The 23,048-nt window shown below is 42.1% G+C and overlaps 1 protein-coding gene across 9 annotated transcripts in view; it reads left to right on the top strand.

Annotated features, from left to right (window-relative positions):
* Positions 1 to 23,048, top strand: part of LOC133512468 (ribosomal RNA processing protein 1 homolog A-like) — a 70,128-nt gene that overhangs the window by 17,093 nt on the left and 29,987 nt on the right. For all 9 annotated transcript variants that reach the window (XM_061842133.1, XM_061842132.1, XM_061842135.1 and 6 more), the window contains exons 4-10: positions 3,170 to 3,255; positions 9,437 to 9,498; positions 9,576 to 9,705; positions 10,048 to 10,112; positions 17,657 to 17,820; positions 18,155 to 18,249; positions 19,229 to 19,326. In XM_061842133.1, coding sequence (XP_061698117.1) covers positions 3,170 to 3,255; positions 9,437 to 9,498; positions 9,576 to 9,705; positions 10,048 to 10,112; positions 17,657 to 17,820; positions 18,155 to 18,249; positions 19,229 to 19,326 — 700 coding nt within the window. The remainder of the gene's footprint in view (positions 1 to 3,169; positions 3,256 to 9,436; positions 9,499 to 9,575; positions 9,706 to 10,047; positions 10,113 to 17,656; positions 17,821 to 18,154; positions 18,250 to 19,228; positions 19,327 to 23,048) is intronic.

The following is a 23,048-nucleotide window of genomic DNA, read 5'->3' on the forward strand; positions in this document are numbered from 1 at the left end:
ACACTGATCGGATGGGGGGGCTTCATCCCAATCACACCCTTTAACGACAGTCAGGACCCAAAGGTGGCGGGAGGCTCCCCACTCATCCTTAGGGGTGAATCCTAACGTACAAGTGCCCAACTGGTAGGCAACAGGTGTACCTACACTTTCTCAGCACCTCTCACTCCACTCCAGAATGGAACAGAGTCCAACCTTTCTCGAGAGGACTGGTACAAGAACCTAAGAATTGTGTGGGAGCGAGTCTGACTATATCTCGTTGGAACCTCTCGACCTGACACACCATCGCAGGCTCCTTCCCTGCCAGAGAGGTGACCTTCCAGGTCCCGAGAGGTTAGTTTCTGTGCCTGCGAATCAGATTCCCAAAGTCCCCACCATCAGCCACTGCCCACCTCAGAATGCACCTGACCCCTATGGCCCTCCTCACAGGTGGTGAGCTTATGAGAAGTGGGACCCATGTTACCCTTTCGGGCTGGATTTGGCCAACCCCCATGGGTGCACTCCTTGCTACCAGGCGCTCGCCTTTGAGCTCCACCTCCAGGCCTGGGTCCAGAGAAGTTGTCCGTGTGAGGGAAACTTAGATCCATTATTATTACTCAAAGGTCTTCATGGAGCTGTGCATTGTCCGGTCCCTCACCTCGGATCTGTTTGTTATGGGGGACTTTTCAAGAGGCGGGAAGCCCCAGACAACTTACCTCTTAGGGTCATTGGTCATCACACAAACCCTTCCACCACAATGTAACTGCTCAAGGAGGGGAAGAAGTAGGGTAAGTAAAAATGTAATGAGTTCAATTCATTACCAACTTCCACATCGTAAATTCCCATTTCAATCCATATTCATGGAAAAACGTGTGTACCCAATCATTCAACAAAAAATGGATGAATTTAAAGCAAGAATTAGGCCAAACTCAGGCATTTTTATTTTTTTAAATGTCCAAATTGTATGAGTTGCAAGTTTTTAATTTTTTAGGTTCTATGGTAATTTAAAATTAACATTAACATGAATGATCAGGGGGCGGTATGAAGGAGCAGCTGGAAAGCATTGGCCTCACAGTTCTGAAGTCCGGGTTCAATCCTGGACCCACTTTGTGAAATTTGCATGTTCTCGCCGTGCCTGCATAAGTTTTCTTTGGACACTCTAAATTGTTCCTGGGTGTAATTGTGAATGCGGCTGTTTGTCTCTGTATTCTGCGATTGGCTGGCAGCCAGTTCAGGGTGTAACTCGCCTCCTGCCAGTTGACAGCTACGATAGGCTCCAGCACTACCCGCGACCCTTGTGAGGATATGCGGCTAAGAAAATGGATGGATGGTTGAATGAGCCATCTTTATGTTAAAAAAATACATATTTGAGCCTGTATCATTCAAGTTTGCAAGATATTCAGTTTATCAATACTTTAGTATTGATTGCACAATAAAGGACATTAATACTGTCTCATCTCAGTCTCATTGTGCTCACAGAAACACACACACACACACACACACCACACACACACGCACGCACACGAACACACACAAACGCTACTCAACTTCCGTTTTAGTTACGTTCCAAATGACCGAATGTAATGTGAAAGTGAATGTAAGTTGTTCCTGTACGTTCCAGTAATGTGTGACCGTTCATACTCTCATTTGCGATCTTTCTGCTTATAAATAGTATTGACGGTCAACAGATGTTCCAGTAATGTGTGACCATTCACACTTAAATATGCGAGCCTTGATGGTCGACGGAGACATTTGGAAGAAACGTACAACATTCCCGATTTTTACAAGCATAAATTTTCTTGATAAAAGCCACCTACGTTTCAGATGAGATAGCTTGCCGCTTCTTTTGACTACCTTTTGACTACCAGTATCACTTATAGACTTTAGCTTTCGACCAACCATATTTGCTTAGGGTTACAAATACGCAAAACAATGTATATGTAAACAGAGATCACAGATGCGTCTTAACACAAGGGTAACAAGCGATGAACTGGGAAGAGGCAAGGCACATTCAGTTTGTTTGCGCCATGTATACAATGGATGCAGTGTCAAACGTAAGATTGTTTTTACGTCTTGTACTACGGAGAGCGGTCTAAATCAAAAATTCACCTTTTTTTTAACAGTTATTTTAGTCAGGTCAAATATATATAAAAAAAACGTAAAACGAATGAATGTAGAAGAGCGTCGTGTGTGTGTGTGTGTGTGTATATACACACACACACACACACAATATGATATGGTACGATATGACTATACTAGTAGTTTCACATGGATCGACAGGCATTCTATGATTCAAGTAGTTTGATATTCAGTAATTCCTCGTTTTTCGAGGGTAATTGGTACCTGAACCACCCAGAAAAAGTGAAAAAGCGTGAAGTAACAGGGGGTGTATGTTTATATAGGTATCAGAATGTTTAAAATTTGTGAAGTTTTTGTACTTTGCATATTTGAGACAAAAAGAGGTATTTAGTTAAATCTCTAATTATAACACCTTATAAATAGAATATATACAGTACGATAAATCTATAATGTAATACATTATAAAACACTTTTCTGTATTATGTCACTGTATATTTACCATTCATCACTCAGAGACTTCTGCTGGAGCTCCCGTGTAGGTACCACAATGTTAAATCAATCGTACAGCGGCTTGGGAACGCCTAGGGATCCCTCCGGAAGAGCTGGAAGAAGTAAGTGGCTGCGGAAAGGGAAGTGTGGATATCCCAGCTGAAACTACTTCCCCCGCGACCCTACCCGAAAAAGTGGTAGATAATGGATGGCTGGATGAATTAATTACACAAGTATATGGAGTAAATGAACATATTTAAATAGACTCCTTGCTCCATTTTGTGAACGTATTGGTCATCGATAATCAGCCACAAAAATCCTGATCGCATAAAGCCCAATAATTATCTACAATACACATCAGTCGGGGCTCCCATTCCAGCTTTCCATCAGTTTGGGCGTCCTTGGCCTTGAAATCGTTGAAGACTCCTGCAACAAACCATGTAAAAAATGAAATTGGCGATTTGTTGTGGATTGGAGAAGTTGTACGTTATGGGTTATTAGTATCACTGTGAGTGGAAAAACAAAAGTTTTTGTGCATCCCTACATTTGACTCTGCGGGTATAATTCTAAATGCAACTAAATCTAAATGAGAAAAGAAGTTGTGAAAGTATGCTGTTTTCCACAGAACTATTATATCTGGAGAGCTGCCTGAAGACCTTCAAAAGAGAGTGGAATGGTATTGACAGACTGCGAATGGACAAGTTTTACCAGGTTTGTGTTTGGACTTCTCTTGTTTTCCCTTGGTTTAGAATGCACTTATACTGGTGAGCGCATCTCCCTCGCAGTTTTGAAGATCAGGGTTCAAATCCCGGCCTCGCCTGTGTGGAGATGTTTTGCTTGTGTGATTAATACACACTGGTTACCATGTCAGCGTTCATGGCAGCACGTGTTTTGAGTCTATGTAAGCTACTATATGTTGGCGCTCCTAAGACAGTGAGGAACATTGCATTACTCATCTGTAAAAAGAAGCTTACATTGAGCCACACACTGCTTGTGGAAGGCAGGTTATTACTGACGATGTTGTACACATGGTGTCACATCGAAACTAAAGTTATCACACCTCAGCAAACAGAATAACTATCAAATAATGAAAAAAATGACTTTCTAAATAATTTACACAAAGCATTCACTTTAAATGCTCCCAGCTTGCTTTGTGGAATGCTGGTGCAGCCTCCATGGTGCTGGAACGCATGCTAAGAGCATGTGAATAGCATTTAAAGTTCATGTTTTGCGTCAATGATTTCATAGTCATTCTTTTATTTTATTATTTGCTGGTTATGCTATGGTTATGGTTATTTTCCTTGTGGATGCTAGTGGAAAAGTACAGAGAAGGTCAGAAGGAGCTACATTATGTCTTTGTGGAGCTAGAAAAATCCCATGACAGAGGACCAAGAGAGGAACTGTGGTACTGCATGCATCGGTCTGGTGTGGTGGAGAAATATATTAGAATAGTTTAGGACATGTATGACAGCAGCAGAACAAAGGTGAGGTGTACGTCTTGTAACTTGTCCCGTTAAGCGGGTTGCCACAGCGTGTCATCTTTTTTCCATTGCAGCCTGGGATCTCCTGCATCTTCCTCTCAAACAGCAATTGCCCTTATGTCTTCCCTCACAATATCCATCAGCCTTCTCTTTGGTCTACCTCTCACTCTTTCGCCTGGCAGCTCCATCCTCAGCACCCTTCTACCAATATTACTCACTCTCTCACCTCTGGACGTGTCAAAACCATCGAAGTCTGCTCGTTTGAACCTTGTCTCCAAAACATCCAACTTTGGCGGTTACTCAAATGAGTTCATTTCTCTTCCTATCCAACCTGCTCACTCCTAGAGAAAACCTCAACATCATTTCTGCCACCTCCAGTTCTGTTTCCTGTTGTCTCTTCAGCAGCACCATTTCTAATCTGTATATCAGGGCCAGCCTCACCATTGTTTTATAAAGTTTGTCCTTCATCCTAGCGGAGACTCTTCTGTCACATAACACACCAGACACCTTCCGCCAGTTGGTCCAACCTGCTTGGACCCAATTTTTCACTTCCTTACCACACTCAGAATTGCTCTGGATTGTTGACCCCAAGTATTTGAAGTCTGCCACCCTCACTATCTCTTCGCCTACTAACCCTCCTCCCCTCTCATTCACGCACGTTTTACTTTTTTGAAAAAAAAAAAAAAAAAAAAAAAAAAAGGAATACATGGAGTTTGCCTCTATTGGAAAAATAATATTCCATCGCCTTTCGTTTTCCATGTTAACATACAGGTAAGTGCTCCTCCTTTGTGATTTCTGTCACAGAGTAAAAGATCAAGGGCACAATATTGTGCCTTTGTGACGCCGTCCTGAGTCCCATGTTGTGTGTATGCCAGGTTGCCTAGTAGTCAGTCTGGGCTTGATGTGCTGCTGTGTGCTGAGCTCTATTACGTCCGAGCACCATTCATCAGTGATATAAAAGCATATTCCACTGCCTTTTGTGTTCCATGTTAGCATACGGGTAAGTGCTCCACCTTTGTGATTTCTGTCACATAGAGTAAAAGATCAGGGACACAATACTGCTCCTTTGTGACGCAGTCCTGAGTCCCAGGATGTGTGTATGCCAGGTTGCCTATTAGTCAGTCTGGGCTTGATGTGCTGTCGGTCACGTCTTCCATAAATGCAGTTAGAAACATAATGTCGTCCACTTTTCTGTATGTATGAGGAACGGAGCTCAGGGATAAAAAATGACCGCCATTCGAGGCAGCACAACAGCTCCGCAAATTGCCTTTGTTCTTAAAAATGGCATACTTTTCTTCTATTCTTCAGGCGTCTTCTCGCGAGTATTCTGTGGAATAAGTTGGTCAAAAACTCCACAGCCAACTCTCCAAATTGCATGCATACTGCCACAGGTCATCAGGACCAACTGCCTTTCCACCCCCCCCCCCCCCTTAGTGCCTTTGTAACTTCCCCCTTACTAATAATTGTCACTTCCTGGTCCTTAACACTTGCATCTTCTACTATTCCTTCTCGCTCTCATTTTCTTCATTCATCAAAGTATTCTTTCCATCTATTTAGGACACTACTGCACCAGTCAACACATTTCCCTCTCGAGCCTTTATCTGCTGCACATCCTTCCCATCTCTATCTCTCTGTCTGGCCAACCTGTAGAGATCCCTTTCTCGTTCGTTCGTGTCCAACCTGGTGTACATGTCGTCATATGCCTTGTTGAGCCTTCGCCACCTCTACCTTTGCCCGACATTGCATCTCAATTAGTCAACTTTAATGGCCAAATGTGTAAAAGCACACAAGGAATTTTTCTCCCACAGTCTTTGCTGCCCTGGTACAACATTCAAAACAAAGAACAACAAAGCAACAAGAACTAAGAATAAGAGACATTTCTGTTTAAAGGAACTATTCCTTATAAGAGTCGTGCAAGATGTAAAATCTTCATTTAGAACAGGTAAGAGATAAGTGTGTTAATGTCCCACATTGTGTTAAACATGTACAGAGTGTCTTTACCTGTTCGCGGATTCCTGTAATAGACCAGTGGAATGACAATTGTGCAAAGGGATCAGTTTAAAGTGACGAATCGTGCGATTGTCCACAGAAGTTGTACTCATACTAATATTGATTGGACCAGCAGGATGTGAGTGTCCCAACATTGGCACAAGGGGGAAAAATAGTAGGTTTGCTGATCAAGAAGATAACATTGGTTTTGTCAGGTGTTCAAATACTTATTTGCAGCTATATCGCACAAATAAATTGTTAAAAAATCGTTCCTGGCACGATCTTCATCTTTTCGCTCCAAGACTTTCGCCATACTGGCAAACATGCAAACCGCTCGATAACACGTGTACATGTGTCTATAAGTTATAACTATGCTATTGTAAACAGAATGCTTCTCTATGAAATGTTAACATCAGAGTGAAAATACCGACGAAATACCACCAAAATGCTGCCAGAAATTGAAATGTTGTCGTTATTATAAACATCAAATTTAATGCAAACAGATACGCTATCACAGCTGTGATGATCTCACAATACATGGTTGTGGTCATCCTCTTCTTAATACAATGCAGTCATCCTGTCCCATGTGCAGGAAAAACACCTTGGGAGGGAACTCATCATTTGTCTTCCTCCAAACACGGTTAATGGAATTATGACAAAAAGGTTTCATTTTGGTCTCATCTGACTACAAAACTTTCTCCCATGACTCCTCTGTATCATCCAAATGGTCATTGGCAAACTTAAGACAGGTCATGACGTGCTGGTTTAAGCAGGGGAACCTTCCGTGCCATGCATGATTTCAAACCATGACGTCTTAGTTTCTTACCAACCTTGGAAACGGTGGTCCCAACTCTTTTCAGGTCATTGGCCAAATCCTGTCGTGTCGTTGTTTGTAGTGGTGTAGTCCTGGGCTGATGTCTTTATGCAGCTAACAACCTCACTCAGGTGCATCTGATTCACAATCCTGAAGTGGAATGAAATTCATTGGCTATTTTATACTTTTTTTGTTTACAAATAACTGAAAAGTGAGGTGTGCAGTATTATTCGGCCCCTTTACTTTCAGTGCAGCAAACTCACTCCAGAAGTTCAGTGAGGATCTCTGAATGATCCAATGTTGACTGATGATGATAAATAGAATCCACCTGTGTGTAATCAAGTCTCCGTATAAATTACACAGTTTAATTTCACTAAAATTAATAAATTCCACAAATAATAAATTCAAAATAAACTTTCAATGTTTACTGAACTACCATTCCAAGGATGTTTGCCTTTAACGGTTTTTAAAGTGTATGGAATGTCAATTTTCACGCGCAAGTTGTCTTATCTAGACAAAAATATGTTAAACTGTACCATAAAATGCATAACTTTTGATATTTTTGCAGAAAAATATATTTATGAATCAAAGTCTGCGATCTTTGACCTAGTTCCCCGTATCTGACAAAAGTACCCTTTTGTGTGGCTTACCTTTGACGTCACAACAAGGACTTGTCTGTGTAATGGCTTTATCGCTCACTAGTACTGATTTTTGATGCAGAAGAAAAAAGTATTTTTTTCGAGAATTTCTCAGTGATTGTAAGCTAAAATCAATCTGTATAAATTTTAGCCATTTTTGCTCGTGACATCTTGGAAAAATTCTGAGTAAAATGGGGATGGACTGGTCTTGGTACTGTCTGGTTATGGCATCAGTTTACCACGTGAAATTATATTTATGTTGAAGCAAGTTATGACCAGCTATTGCTCTCAAATTAACATAACTTTTAAAATGGATTTTGTTCATTTAAATCCTTATTTTTGAAAATATAACAACTTAGACTAAATACATGGCATTTCCATAATTTTAAAACATCACCAAAAACTTCATATATTTATTTAGGATAGCGAAGCCATTTCTGTTCACCAATTTACGGCTAAATGAAAAAATAACTTCACAAATGCATACCAGTCATTGTTTCCAAAATAAAGCATGTCTTCCTCCATGGGTCTGACTGTAGGCTCGGCACCTTCATCGCCCGCTATTTCATCTACATTTGAACGTGTGCTCTTAACTGGCTCAAATTGATAACCTTTAACGCCTTTATAAAGCTCGTAATCTTCGCCGTCTTCATAGGTCTGTTCAGTATCATGTTCATCGCTCGAATTATCTGAAAATTTGTCGTTTTCCCATTGAAGTCGAACGGCAGTCAAGTTTATATCTCGTCCTGATGTGACGCCCCTTCTCTGGATTTTCTGCTGGTTGCTCGGGTATTTCCGGAAAATTCAGCAATGTGTGATCAATATTTGCCGATAATCGAAAACTACAAACATTTCCTTCATAACGGATTTCAGATTTGAATTCAGCATAAAAAGCTATATAATAGGGTTTACATACACTTTTTAGTAATCATGCGGAAATGTGCAAGGTAAGCATAATGGGGACTTGCCCAATTTAACACATTTTCCGGATGATTAGGAAATGTCATGGAATTTCGTCATTCTGGCTGACGGAATGGTGGCTGCCTCCTCCTCTAAGCCAAAAACTGCTCCTGGATTGTCCTGTGTGAACCAACTCATCAATGGCCTCACTTCTCCGTCAAAAGATCCTCATGGTGAACCAACTCATCAAAGTCGTCCTTCTCTTTCCCAGCGAAACAATTTCTTTAACTTCAGGTTCAACCTCCACTTCGAACCTCTCAAGTCAAGCAGGAGTAGCATGTCTTTTTCATATTTTTCAACGATTTCTTGTTTTGTTTTGATGGACAAAACAACTCCCTACTTCTGCTCACTGGTACTGGCCATCATTTTCTTGGGGCCATGGTGAAAAAAGATGAATAAATCCGCGAAGACGTGATCAAATGTGCGCGAGCGTATGACAATAGATTCGGTGACTAACATACAGGAAGTGCATCAAGGGTAAAGATAGATGCGCCCCACCCCTCAAAAAAATTGATGCACTTAGCCAAAGGAGAATGTGATGCCAGGAAGCGGCTCCATGCTGCGTCATGACCAAAGCTTGACATCTTAGCCATTGTGATGCCAGGAAAGTGGTCCAGGAGTGGGCAATGGGAGAGCCGCTCTTATCGTGCCGCTTTCAAACCAAGATACAATGCAGGATGTTTCTATTCGGTTGAATCCAGCACCATTTTTTTCCCTATCGTATCCTGAATTTGTCTTGTTACTGGAGACAAACATTTTCCGGGGAGGCTTTTCGTAACCTGAATCTTTCATCAATAGAGAGTTTCGTAAGTAGAGGAAGCACTGTACTTTGTATACTTTGTCTTCCACACAACAAAGAACAAGGTCTCACATGCAGGCAAGCAAGGAGCAATCTTGAATGAAAGGTTCACTTTGAGTGATGATACCTTGCTCAATGTCACCTTGACTGTAGCCAGCCAAATCAACATTACTTTTCTCCCCTTATGGTGCACCTGTTTTTCATATTACAGCTAATCCGCTTCATGTTCAGGAAAAGCTTTGAGATGCTGAAGAAAAAAAACTGGGAGAGCAGGTAACCTCAAAATAATCTTGTCCAATTTTTGCAATGTAATAACATACACTAGATGATTTATGCCCTTGTTTTTGCAGTGTGGTTGCAAGATTCCTGGAGCTCTTTGCAACAGAGCTTCTGAACAGTGGCAACGTTGCACCCGCTGGTCTGCAGTTCCATATCTTTGACCTTTACTTGACTGAACTAGCAGCTGTGGGTTCTTCAGAGGTAAATTTATGATCAATAAGAATTGTTTGGAATAAGGAGCGCCAACAGACGTTTTGGTTGTTGGTCCAATTAAAATATTTATTCATTTTTTATTGTACCAGTTGAAGCGTTTCAATGAACATGTTTGAATACACAAATCATTGAACTGAAAGGTGGTACGAAGGAGATACTGTATGAAATTCCTCTTTGGACACCTCCACTTTTCCTGCTCATATCATGGTCGAGCAAACACTTTCTTTCATTTGAGTGAAGCATCATTTAGAAGATTCTGCAGCAAATAAGTAAATATTAAAAATTGATAAAATATGATGGTGGTGATTCTGTTTGTATTTTTTTTTCCAGCTTACAGCTGACCAGAACCTGATATTTATCGAGCCATTCTGCAAAACAGCCGCCAAAACCAAAGAGTAAGTCAAACACTCAGCCTCCTTTGTTACAGTACATTGAAAATATTAAGATTGGACGACAACATTTTTATGATTTTTGTGGCCTTCTCCCTGCAATTTTTTCTGATCTCAGTACTTATTTTAGAAAATAGTGTAAATGTACAAAATCAAATCAATTTATGAAATTTATTTCTTTATTTATATTTATTTATAAAAGATCTATCAAAAACATTTCAGTGTACAAATTATGCTTCAGTGCGTTTGGCGGCTTTACATTCACATATTTTTTTTTTCTAAATTTGCCCTCATTGTTGCTTCCTATGAAGTGAAAAGTCTGTTATAGTGGCATTGCAAAGCTTAATCATATTCAGAGCTGTCGTCAAACTGCAGTCTGAATCGGGGCATGTGAAATGCATGGGGAGCACGGTTGCCTATCAACAGGAAGTGCAGAGGTTGGAACTTTGGTGTGGCCAAAACACCCTGGAGCTGAACGCAGTAAAGACTGTAGAAAGGATTGTGATCCCTCACCAGACCCTCTCATGCTGTCCAGGTGTCTTGTGAACCATCAAGACATTCAAGTTTTAGGAATTAGGGTCTCACGGGACAGGAAGTGTGAGACAAACAAACTCATTCCTCAAAAAAGCCCAGCAACAGATGTACTTGCAGCTTTTGAGGAAGCATGGCCTGCCACAAGCACTGCTGAGACAGTTCTACACAGCGGTCATTGAATCTGTACTTTGTATCTCCATCACTGGTCACATCTGGTTCGAGGCTGCTACAAAAAAGGACAAACTCCGACTGCAACAGACAAATCAAATCTGCTGAACTGATTGTTGGCACCAAACTATCCACCTTGATGACTTACACACCACTTGAACAAGGACAAGAGCGGGCAGAATCATATTGGATCTTCCAAATGCTGGCCACCAGCTCTTCCAACTCATTCCATCAGGGAGGTGCTACTGATCAATGCATATCAAATCAAGCAGACATTCCAACAGTTTCTACTCTCTTGCAATTAAGTTATTAAATTCTTGAACAGGTAACCTAAAATTCTACTGGAGTTTTCTGCCTTGAATTGTTGTCACACCCGCTGGGCCAATCACTATTATTATATACGACAGACTATTCCATCACTCGTCACTTTAAACTGCATACGCTTCTTAAACCTTGATACCCTTTGCACAATGGTCATTGCACTGATATATCGCTCTAACGGGCATGCTTTAGGACTCTCTACCCTTGCACAACATTGCACAAATATGCATTCGTATAAGGAAAAAATATCCTTGTCAATCGACTATCTATTGGCCTTCATTCTTATTAGTTTGTTTATTCTGTTCTTTGTACTCAACATATGTTCCGCTAGGGTGGTACCAGGAACTGGAGACAAATTCCTTTTGTTGTTACATACTTGGCCAATAAAGCTGATTTGGATTCTGATGGACACGCATCATACACGTATTAGCCTTACTGTCACTTCACACTCCAAAATCGGCACTGCCTGCCATCACCACAACAATCAGAATTCATCAAGTCTGGGGGAAAAAAAAAATGCCTCTAAAAACAAATTCAAACTAAGAACTGAGAATCACACTTACTGCTGAGTCTCTCAGATGGAATCATGCAGGGGCGTATGTGACACTAGGCGCTTACGTATAATGATTCATGGGAATTATTACAATGCAGAGATTGAGTTACAGTAATCCCTCATTTTTTGTGGAAAGGCGAAAGAATGCTCAGGAGGACCCCCCCCACCCCTGAGGAATTTTTGTATGTGGGTACCAGAATGATTAAAATATGTAAACATTTATATTTTCCATATTTGAGACTGATTACAACTTATTTCCTTAAATATGTAATTATAAAATCTAATACATTTATTATACAGTAATTAACATTCATCAATGTTACCTTTCAAGAGAAATGAAGAGGCTTGTGTTCATGGCGGGGGAGAGGCTTGTAAATGCTTTAAGTTAACTCACCTGCAGCATTGCCACACATGATGATCTTCAACATAGTCCTGAAAAGAAAAGTAAGCGAAGGCATCCTCTTCTAAAAATCACCTGTTTCAACCATGTTAAAAATATGCTCAGGGAGCTAATCTCCCTCACTGATGAGGTTAGGAAACTCTTCCCCCACGTAAAGATGATCAGCACCATAGGGACAGAGGGACGCTTATGAGGCCGTATGTTTTTTTTAAGTTTTTAGAACAAGGTCTTGCTGGCCGAAAAGTCTCATCCTTGACAGAGCTAATCACAATCTTACTTAATGCCACTTTCCCTTTTGCCTTCGTCAATCAGGGGTCGGCACAGCGAGTCATCTTTTTCCATGCAATTCTATTGCCTCCATCTTACTCTCTAAAACTAACTGCCCTAATGTCTACCCTCACATCATCCATCAACCTTCTCTTTGGTTGTCTTCTCGTTCTTTTACATGGCAGCTCCATCCTCAGCACCCTTCTACAAATATACTCACTCTCATCTCCGGACATGTCCAAACCATCGAAGTCTGCTTTCTCGAAACCTATCTCCAAAACATCCAACTTTGGCTGTCCCTCTAATGAGCTAATTTCTAATCCTATCCAACCTGCTCACCCCTAGTCGTCATTTCTCCCACTTCCAACTGTGCTCATTGTCTCTTCACTTCCACCACACTCACCATTGCTCTAGATTGTTGGCACCCAGTATTTTAAGTCGTCCCCCCTTGCTATCTTTTCTCCCTGGAGCCTCACTCTGCCCCCTCTATTTCACCCATTATTAAGTTCCAGGGGCCATTACTTTTTCACAGAGGGTCAGAAATTTTTGGATCTTTTTTCTTGTACCTTAATAAATTGAATTCTCATTTGAAAACTGCATTTAGTATTTCCAGAGTGGAATTAAAATTGGTTTGATGATTTGAATCTTTAGTGTGTGATGTGCAAAAAGAAAAAAAACAAATCATCGAAACAACTTCTTTGCTCGCTTTGAGGCACACAAATTTCCACCGACTCTGGTGACCAGGTGCTGAGACTGACCTGCCACAGCATGAGAAGCTCCCCCACTAACATCACCATGTTAAGTCTCGAGCCCGGATAACATACCCAGTTGTCCATCCTTGCTTCAAAGCTACCACCATCATCCCAGTTCTGAAGAACTAATCTCCCTTCTGCTTCACAGACTACCGTCTCGTCGCGCTTGCTCCCGTCATGTTGAACTGCTTCAAATGGGTAGTCATTCACCACCAAATCAAGTCCTCCTTGGCCTCCTCTTGGACCCCTTCCAGTTGCATATCGGTCAAACCGATAATGCCATCTTCATTGCGTTCCACTCAGCCCTCACACACCTGGGGCCTCATGTACAAAGACTCAGTTGAATTTGTTTAATTTGAACATGTACATTTATTTTGCATATGATAAAAATGTATTAAAATGTTTTTTTTTTCAGAGAAGAGGGATAAATTGTCTTTTATATTGTAATCATGTGTAACCAATGTACATGGTCAGATTAAGTTAATTTAATTGACTCTTTATCAATGCAATCGCAGCCAGGCGTGACATGTTCAGGAGATTCGGGAGTTGACCGTCCCTCGCATCATTGGTGTCAGACATGGAAGATTTCTCCACCGTTTGGCTCCCCGATGCAGTTACGCTCCAAAAACTGGTTGCTGCTTCATCCGTGCAGACTGATAAAAGTAGTGCTTTGAATCTGCTTAATTTGAAGATGTATATTGGTTCCATGTGATTAAAATGACATTAACCCCTCTTCTAAAAAAAAAAAACAACAATTTGCATTTTAACACGTTTTAATTCTGTGCAACCAATGTAGTAGCAACAGATCCGGCACCATTATTCTGAATATGGGGACTCCACACTGATACACAGATCAAATCTCATTGAATTCCAGACAAAGCTGTGATGGTTTTCATCAGCAACCGGTGAGCGACAGACCATAGAAGTGAGGTGATCCATATGGCCGAATGGTTTATGGACAACAGTCTCCCTGAACATGGACTAAAGGATTGTGCACTTCTAGCATGTTCCCCTGAACAACACTAGTGCTGGGCTGGAAAAGATGCACAGCACAAAGTGCCCGAGAGTACACGTCACTGAGGACTTTCCTGGACCAGCAGCATCTCATCAATGGCAAAGAGAGCTCTCACCAGTGGGTCCCTGGGGCGGAAACTTATTTCAACCTCTTGTATCTGGGATCTCTTTCTTTTGGTCACAACCTACAGCTCATGACCAGTGGTCAGGGTAGGAACGTCGTCAGTAAATTGAGAATTTCACATTTTGTTTTAGCTCCTTCACCACAGTGGGGCGATACTAGGTCTGCATCATTGGAGCTGCTTGTTGATTTCCCATTCTATTCTTCCATCACACGTGAACACAACCACAAGATACTTATAACTCTTATTTGGCAGGAACTCATCCTGTCATCCTTTTCTGAATAAGGATTAAGGTGTGAGATTTGGAGGTGCTGATTTTCATCATGACAGCTTCATACTCTGTTGCCTACTCCTCCAGTGAGACCTGGTGATAATGGCTTGATGATGCCAACAGAACATCTGCTAAAAGCAGCGATGTAATGCAAAATGGACCCTCTCCACATTTCTGCTACACCGAGAAATTTTCTCCATAAAAGTTGTGAACAGAATCGTTCACAAAGTCCAACTGCCACCGTAAATGAATCTGACTGATTGCCGGCTTTGCCAACCACTCTCACCCTGGTTGTCTAAGGGCCCAACTGATCATATAACCGGGTTCGTTATTCCACACTCCAAAAGACTCCCCAAGGGACATGGTCAAAGGGCTTCTCCATGTTCACAAAATACATCTAGATTGCTTGAGCGAACTGCGATGCATCCTGGATGACCCTCCCAAGGTTGCAGAGGACGAAAACTACACAGACCCTTCTGATTCTCAGATCTGACTTCACGACGGACCCTCCTCCCCAGCACTCCTTAATAGACCTTACCGGGAAGGCTGAGGTGGATCCTCCTTGAATTGGAACACATCCTCTTAACCCCCTTCTTAAAAAGTGAGACAACAACCCCAGTCTGCAATCCAGAGGCACTGTCCCCAATGTCAACATAGTGTTCCAGAGACATCATAATCATGACAGCCCCACAACATCCAGGGCTTTTTGGAAATCTCATCCATGCTTTGCCACCAAGGATCTTTTCAACCACCTCAGTGACCTCGAATGGAGAGATCAGCGAGTCCAACTCAGATCCCAGACTCTCCTTGTTCATGAGACAGTGTGTTGGTAGAATTGAGGTGGTCTTCAAAGTGTTCTCCACGCGACCCACCCCCACTATACACTGTTGTTGTTGTTGAGCCACTCGAGGCACCTGAGGATGGTTCTCAGAAGCGCTACACTCGCATGTGGGAGGCTCCATTGTCCACCAGAGAGAAGTAGATGATGATGATGACGAGGGAATGTCAGGAGCAAAGGATTACAGGGTGATAGATATGGAGTTAGAGGGGGCGCTGTGACCAGCCTGTGCCACTGAAACTGCAAACGAAACCTTGAAGTCCCTTTGAATGTCATGTCTAGCCGGAGAAGGTCCCGTGCAACCCCCGTTGGCAGACGGTACAGGTGATCAAAGTGGGAATGGGAAAAGTGCGCCTCCCACGGCGCGAATCAGAGTGAAATGACCATGCTTCGTAAGGCTCCCCAAGAGGAGAGCCACTCGCAGGACACCACGGGAAGGTAACTGATCTTCATCCCGTCACTGTTGATGTTGCTGTGCTTCCCCCTCATGAGACACTGGAGGACATGCTTGCTCTCACCATGGGCAACTCCATGGAGGAAGAGGCTCCAATCCCTCACAAGAGGACTGGTACTAGAGACAAAGCTGTATGTATGGGGAAATCCTGGCTATGTTGAGTTGGAACTTCTCTACCTTACAGACAAGTTCGGGCTCTTCCTTGCCGGAGAAGTGGCATTCCATATTCCAAGAGCCAGCTTCTGTACCCGGGGATCAGCCCACTAAGGTCACCACCCAGATCACACTTCACCCGACCCTTATGACTCCTCCCACAGACAGTGAGCCCATGTGATAGGGCATCCGTGGTATCATACCTGGCCGGGCTCCACGGGTGTAGAACTGGGCAGCAGGTGCTTGCCTTCAAGCCCATTTTCCAACCTTGCTCCAGAGTGCTGGCACCACTGACCTGCATCTGGACAAGGGAAACTGATGTCTGATTGTTGATTCGTAGGGGTTCAATTGAGCCATGCTTTGTCTGGTGTCTCACCAAGGACCTGTTTGCCATGGGTGACTGCCACTGGCATAAATCCCAAGTAACGTAGGTCCTAGGATTAGTGGGACACTCAAATCTCTCCACCTTGATGAGGTGCCTGTTCTGTTAAACCCCTGAATATAACTTACCAGGTAAACTCAGGAGTGTAATCCCCCTGTAGTTGCAACAAAAAAAGAAGGGGTGGGGGGCACCCACCATCACCCCAGTCTACCAATCCAGAGCCATTGTGGAGCCACGGTAGAATTGAGTTCTTCGTACAAGTCCACCCACTGACTCACAAAGTCCTGAGTTGAGGTCACCAGTGCACCCTCCCCACTATACACAGTGTTGATGGTGCACTTATTCTCCACCTTAATACGCAGAATACTGTTCGTGAATTTCCCCGAAGTTGTTTATAAATCATTCTCCATGGCCTGACCCAACTCCTCCCACACGAGTTTTACTTCAATGATCACGAAAGCTGCTTTCTGCTTGGCCAGGTGGTACACATCAGCGGGCGCTGCAGGATTACAGGCAAAAAAGACCCGAGAGTACTCTTTCAGCTTGATGGCATCTCTTAACCAACATGTTCTGGGATTGTCACTATTTGTTGCCAAACGATAAGGGGTACTCAAGAGAGCACCTACAGGGCATGTGAGGGAAGCCCCCCCCCCACACCCTCCCCACCCATCCACCAGAGAAGCCTTGGCCATGAGCAATGCCATGATCTAAGTCAATATCCAACTCTGCCCTTGTAACTTTGACCATCAGTGCCCCAACTGGCAGTTATTGTCCCTTATCTCGTTGATAATTGGCCCCTGTGTGGTTAAGTTCACCAGGTTTTCCATCACTTGGGTAGGTGCGACAGAACAATACAAACTTAAACGAGCAGACACTCCACCACCTTCTTCCCTCTTGCAATCAACTTCTTAAACAGCTAACATACAATTATACTTTCATTTCATTAGATTCCTTTATTATATTATTACAGTATTTCAAATTGTCAAAAAAATTCTACCGTCAGATAGGTAACCTTTTATTGCTTTGTGACTCTTCTTGCAATGTGTCTAACGTATTCTGTCTACTGTCTGTCATCTTACTAGTGGCTCCAGCTACCGGAGACATTCCTTGTGTTTTTGACATATATGGCAAAATGGAGATGACTCTGCGGGTGGGGGAAAGGGTATAGCTGAGGGGCACTGCTGCAGTGCCCCACAGCCAAACCACCGCCAACCCAAATTGCACCACCCCACGCAGAGAACTGTAAATTCTTTCATGATCTTGTGCTTATTGTTTGCTTGTAATATTTGACACTCACTGATTCTCTTGTCTGTCTGACCAGTCGGATACTTTTCCGAGCCATCTGTAGCAGCATCTTCAGCACGATTATTGACCAGGCGCCTGATGCCATTATAGATTTGATGAAGGAGCTGAATGTAGCAGAGTGCCCTGATTTAGGCCAGTCCTCTGAAGGGGATGAAAAGAACCTTGTTATGCAGATTGATGGTACAAAAATCACAGCACACAGCATGTGTTCCGAAAATCGTACTCAACATAAATGATTACACTGACTACCATTGTCTTGAGTCTCCTTCCAAAATCACTATTTACTGTGGCAACCAACAACATACTTCCACCATTGATTACAAATTTTTCATTGTACAAAAAAGTAAATGCTGCAATTTTAGAAAAACTACATAACTCTACCAAAACTACTTAATAGATGACGATACATGGACTCTTATTGTTTCACTTAGTTGTTGCACGTGTATTGGGTGTTTTTATTTATTTATTTATTTATTTTAAGTTACCACATAGAATCTCCCTTTTTTTTTCCCAGGTAGTAAATCAAACTTGGAACAAGATGATCACAAGGTTCGGTCAGGAGACTTGAACTCAGAGTCTCCATTTGATACCATAACACCAGTTCTACAGGTTCGTTTTGTGCTTTATACAAAATACTCCCCCCCCCCCCCCCCCCCCAGGTGAAATAATGAACTCATATTTAGACTTTACACCGATCTAATTGGTATTGGCAGATAGCATTTTATGATAATTGGATTTCATATTAAATGTGATTACGTAATTGGCTGGTTCCACAGAACCAATTTAGTCCATGTTTCCGTCGTGCACAGTATATTCAAATCCAACAGGTAGCTCATTTTCAGCCTTGTCGCATGTTTTTCAACGTGACACTAAATATCTGACCACCACCAAAGTTATCTAAAAAAAAAAAAAAAAAAAAAAAAAAAAAAGCTGTGTGCGACAGACAGCACATAGTGCCCGGATCAGACTACAAGACAAATTTGGTCAGACTACTCCAATAAAATCGTGTATTCCGATACCAAAACATTCCATTTTTGGATCATCACTGGGCTTTATCTTGACAACTCAAACGCGACCGGATACACTTTTCAACATGGCGATGATGACTGATTGCGTGGTATATTTGTAAGGACAAAATGGGGGAAAACGTGTGTTTGTGGTCTCTTTTATAAAGCCAAAGCACATATTTTACAATCTCACGGGACACCAACAAACAAGAAAATGTCAGTCGATACATTAATTAATGTCTGTACTTTCTGCCATCTGACAGAAGAGCATTTTGTTCTGTCACTTTGCTTCACTTTTGTAAGTAGAAGGATGATACATTATTGTAAATGTACATTTTTTAAGAGTTAAGTGCACCAAGTATATGCAGTAAATGGACACATTTATACACATTGGTCTATCTTTTGATTAGATCAGTGATCGGTTATCATTTCTCAAACTTCAAGCAATCATCCTCAAAAATACTGATTGTGTAAGAAGATAAATGCTTTTGATTGGAAATGCAACATGCCACCACTTGTTAGAAAACGACATTTGGTACCACATTTTGTTTTGCCCTTCAAATCAATTATTTGTTTTACAGTTTAACTATGCAGCGCTTGCTGACAAGCTGTTCGACATGGCTAGTAGAACTACTACACCCAGCTCAAATAGACGGCGACTCTACAAAATCATCAAAGTGTAAGTAGAGTAATATTGCCATCACCTTCAAAAGTAGCCATTGGAATCATTCTCAAGTGGTGCTTTATTGTACTAAATAGTTGTGTGTGTGTGTGTGTGTGTGTTGTGTGTGTGTGTGTGTGTGTGTGTGTGTGTGTGTGTGTAACGTCTTATTTAATAATATCACTACTGGGGATAAACAATTGTTAAAATGATAACATGTTTATCATTTTCGTTTTTTCATTTCTCATGTATAATGCACCCCCCTAAATGGTTAGTCAATCATGATACATAGGTGTAGTGGAAAATAAAAAAAGAAACGCTTTATAAGTGTTTGCTGCCATCTAGAGGTTATCAAAAAGCAGTACTTTTTCACTTTCATTCTAATATGCCACCGCCACCAAGAGGTTCTGAAATAAGTGTACTTTCACTTTCATTTCATTTTGACTGGGGTACATATGACTGGATATATGTACAGTTTTGCTCATAAGTTGACACACCCTGGCAGAATTTGTGAATTAAAATGAAAAAATTACATGACTGGTGGACAACTGATTAGCACATCTGCCTCACAATTCTGAGAACTGAAGTTCAAATCCAATCCTACCTGTGTGTAATTTGCATTTTTTCCCCCCTTGTCTAATTGGGTTTTCTTGTTCCTCTCACGTCACAAAAACGTGTCTGGAAGGTTGATTGAAGACTCTAAATTGCCCAAGGTGTGACTGAGTGCGAAAGGTTTATACACGCCCTGTGGTTGGCTGACGAACAGTTCTGGATGAATCTCGCCTCTCACCTGAAGATAGCTGGGATAGGCTCCAACACACCTGCGACCAATGTACCCTCTGAGATGCTCATATTCGTAATTGCACACTGCTGATGTGGTCTCTGCACACAAACATTTTATGTTGCACACAAAACAATAAAAATCCAACCCGAATTGAAAGTATAACATACAAATTTTCAGTTTGTGCCATTTTTGCAATGTGAGTCAATAAACAAGGAGTGACTTGTTGCTCCATCCAATTGCACAATTCACATACAAACTCACACATCCTGTCAACGTTGTTTACAATGACGGCGTCCTTATGAGCCGGCCACCACCAGTGTTAAATTCGCAAAGCGGTCTGTGAGCGAAACAAGCTAGACACACTGGATGTTTCCCCTCGATCATAATCCTGAAAGTTAAAAAAAAAAAAAATGTAAAAGGAATGCTGTTATTTTAAGATACGATTACTGTCAGAGTATTTGCAAAAAGAAGAAAATGCGGTGTAAGTGGAAAAGATTCTCTTTTTCAAGCGGGAGATTTTCTTATGGGTATTGTGACAACAAGCTCAGTGTTGCTGTGTGTGTGTGCGTCAGTGTGTGATGAGACAAGACTGCGCAGATGTGTGCAATGAAAAAAAGTGAGAAGGAAAAAAGGAGCGCGTGGAGGTGTGAGTGAGTAGATTAGGAGTTTAGTAACGGCGACCAGTAATGAGTTGCATTTGAAAGAAGCGAATAAAGCCTTTCGAGCAGTAAACTGGTCTGCTTGACGCATAACAAGCCTTCACTCTAGATATGTTCTTCGGATGGCAAAGGGCACTTTTTGTGATTGATTTTATATGACTAGTGAAAAATTCAGGTCAGAATCTATTGGAACACCACGGTTTCTGACTTGATCCTTGCTTTTTTTAAAGATAGTGACTCCAGGTATTTACTAACAGCAAGTCTGTTTTCTTTAGTTGAAGACAGGGTTCGCACGCGGCCCTAAAAAAAAAAAAAAAAATCAAAGGGAAGACTTCTACCGCCAAAATTCTCCCTAAAAAAAAAAACGAATCTTTTATTTAAAAAAAAAAAAAATAGAGATCCGTCTGGCATCCAAAACAGCCGGAAATCACAACGGAAGTCACTCTTTCACAACTTGTCGCCATCTTGTCGTCGATATTCCATTGTTTGTTTTTGTGAGTAGGCATGTCAACTTTGTCTTCGTAGCGTAGTTCTTGGAACGATCCAATAAGAATACTTGTATCATGGGGAGGTGCATTTTTCAAGTTGCTTGGGTTGAAAGTAAAGAGTTTGGGAGCTGGGTTCGTCGAGATCCAAAAGATCGGCACATGTTCTACTGTCATCTGTGCAAACAAAGTTCCCAGCTTGGAAAGATGGGCGTCAAAGCACTGGAGTCGCACCGGAAAAACAGGAGACACGTTGATTTGCCAAAGACTGTCTCATCTTCTGTTAGTATGAATCTTTCTGTCCAAATATCAAGATAGTGAAGCATCAACCAAGCACCGGTACTGGCAGTGGATTCGCACCTACAGTTGTCCAGTCATCGACTTCAACCAGCCAGAAGTCAGGCTTTATGAACGTAGTTCAATACACGAAAACAGACTTGTTAAAGGCAGAGATCGTGTGGACTTTAAAAGTGATCTGCAGTTACAAATCTTGTGAAAATAATTCAAAAGTGTTTGCAGTCATGTTTCCAGACAGTGACATTGCTAAAAACTACCACTGTGGGGAAAGGAAGACTTCGTACCTGGCTAGATTTGGCATCGCTGCCCACTTTTCATCTCATCAGAAAGTGAAGGCTGAATCAGAGTATGTCCTCCTCTTTGAGTCTCAAAATCATGAGATGCAAGAGAAGCAGCTGGACATTCATGTGCGATTGTGAATGGATGACCGGGTCCGCACTTGCTACCTCACCTCTGAATTCCTGGGAGATTCAGCAGCAACTGATCTTCAGGAGTGTCTGGACCCTATCGTGTGTGATTTCGGTCACCAAAAGCTGCTCCAGCTCTCGATGGATGGCCCCAATGTTAATTGGAAGCTGTACAAATCTATTCAAGAAGAAATAGAAAAGGTGACCACCCGCCGCATGCTGCAGACTGAAAGCTGCGGTCTACACATTCTCCATAATGCATTTCGAATTGGTTACGAAGCAGCTGGGTGGGGGGTGGAAGATTTTCTGTCCAGCCTCTACAACTTGTTTTGCGATGCACCTGCCAGGCGCAAAGACTTTAAACAAGTCACTGGATCCAACACTCTCCCTCTCATGTTGTGCAAGCACAGATGGCTTGAAAACATTAATGTGGCAGAGAGAGCCATCACCCTGATGCCACACGTACGAGAGTATTGCGAGGCAGAAAGAACGAAGAAGGTGACCTGCCCAACCAACAGCTCCTTCACTGTTGTTCAGAAAGTAGCACAGGTCCCCATCTTTGTTGCCAAGCTTCACTTCTTTATGTGCGGCAGGCTGGTGGAACCATTCCTGAAATTGTACCAGACTGACAAGCCTATGCTTCCCTTCATTGCAAAGGACATGGGCACCCTCATCAAGACTCTGATGGAAAAGTTCATCAAGCCTGAAGTCCTTAAAGAAAAAGCAGCCTCCCTCACCGGCCTTGTCAAGATTAATGTGGGTGACAAGTCACACTGGATGGATTTATCAAAAGTAGGCATAGGTTTTGCGGCTGAGAGACTGCTTCTGAAATCTGGCATTGCAACTGACTGTGTAAAGCAGGAATTTAAGATGAGCTGCCAAACATTCCCGGTAAACATGATAGAAAAGTTGCTGGAGAAGGCCCCCATCATATAAAATTTAGTCCGCCTGCTAAGATGGATGGACCCTCAGCAGATTGCCATGAAAGATGAGAATGAGAACAGCAACAAAGAACTCTAAAGAACCTTGAACATCATGGTCGATCACAGAAGGATGGAGGTAAGCAATTGCGACAGGATTCTGTTCCAGTATTCCAGACTGAGTGAAA

Source organism: Syngnathoides biaculeatus, chromosome 14, assembly GCF_019802595.1.
Source record: "Syngnathoides biaculeatus isolate LvHL_M chromosome 14, ASM1980259v1, whole genome shotgun sequence".
NCBI lineage: Eukaryota > Metazoa > Chordata > Actinopteri > Syngnathiformes > Syngnathidae > Syngnathoides > Syngnathoides biaculeatus.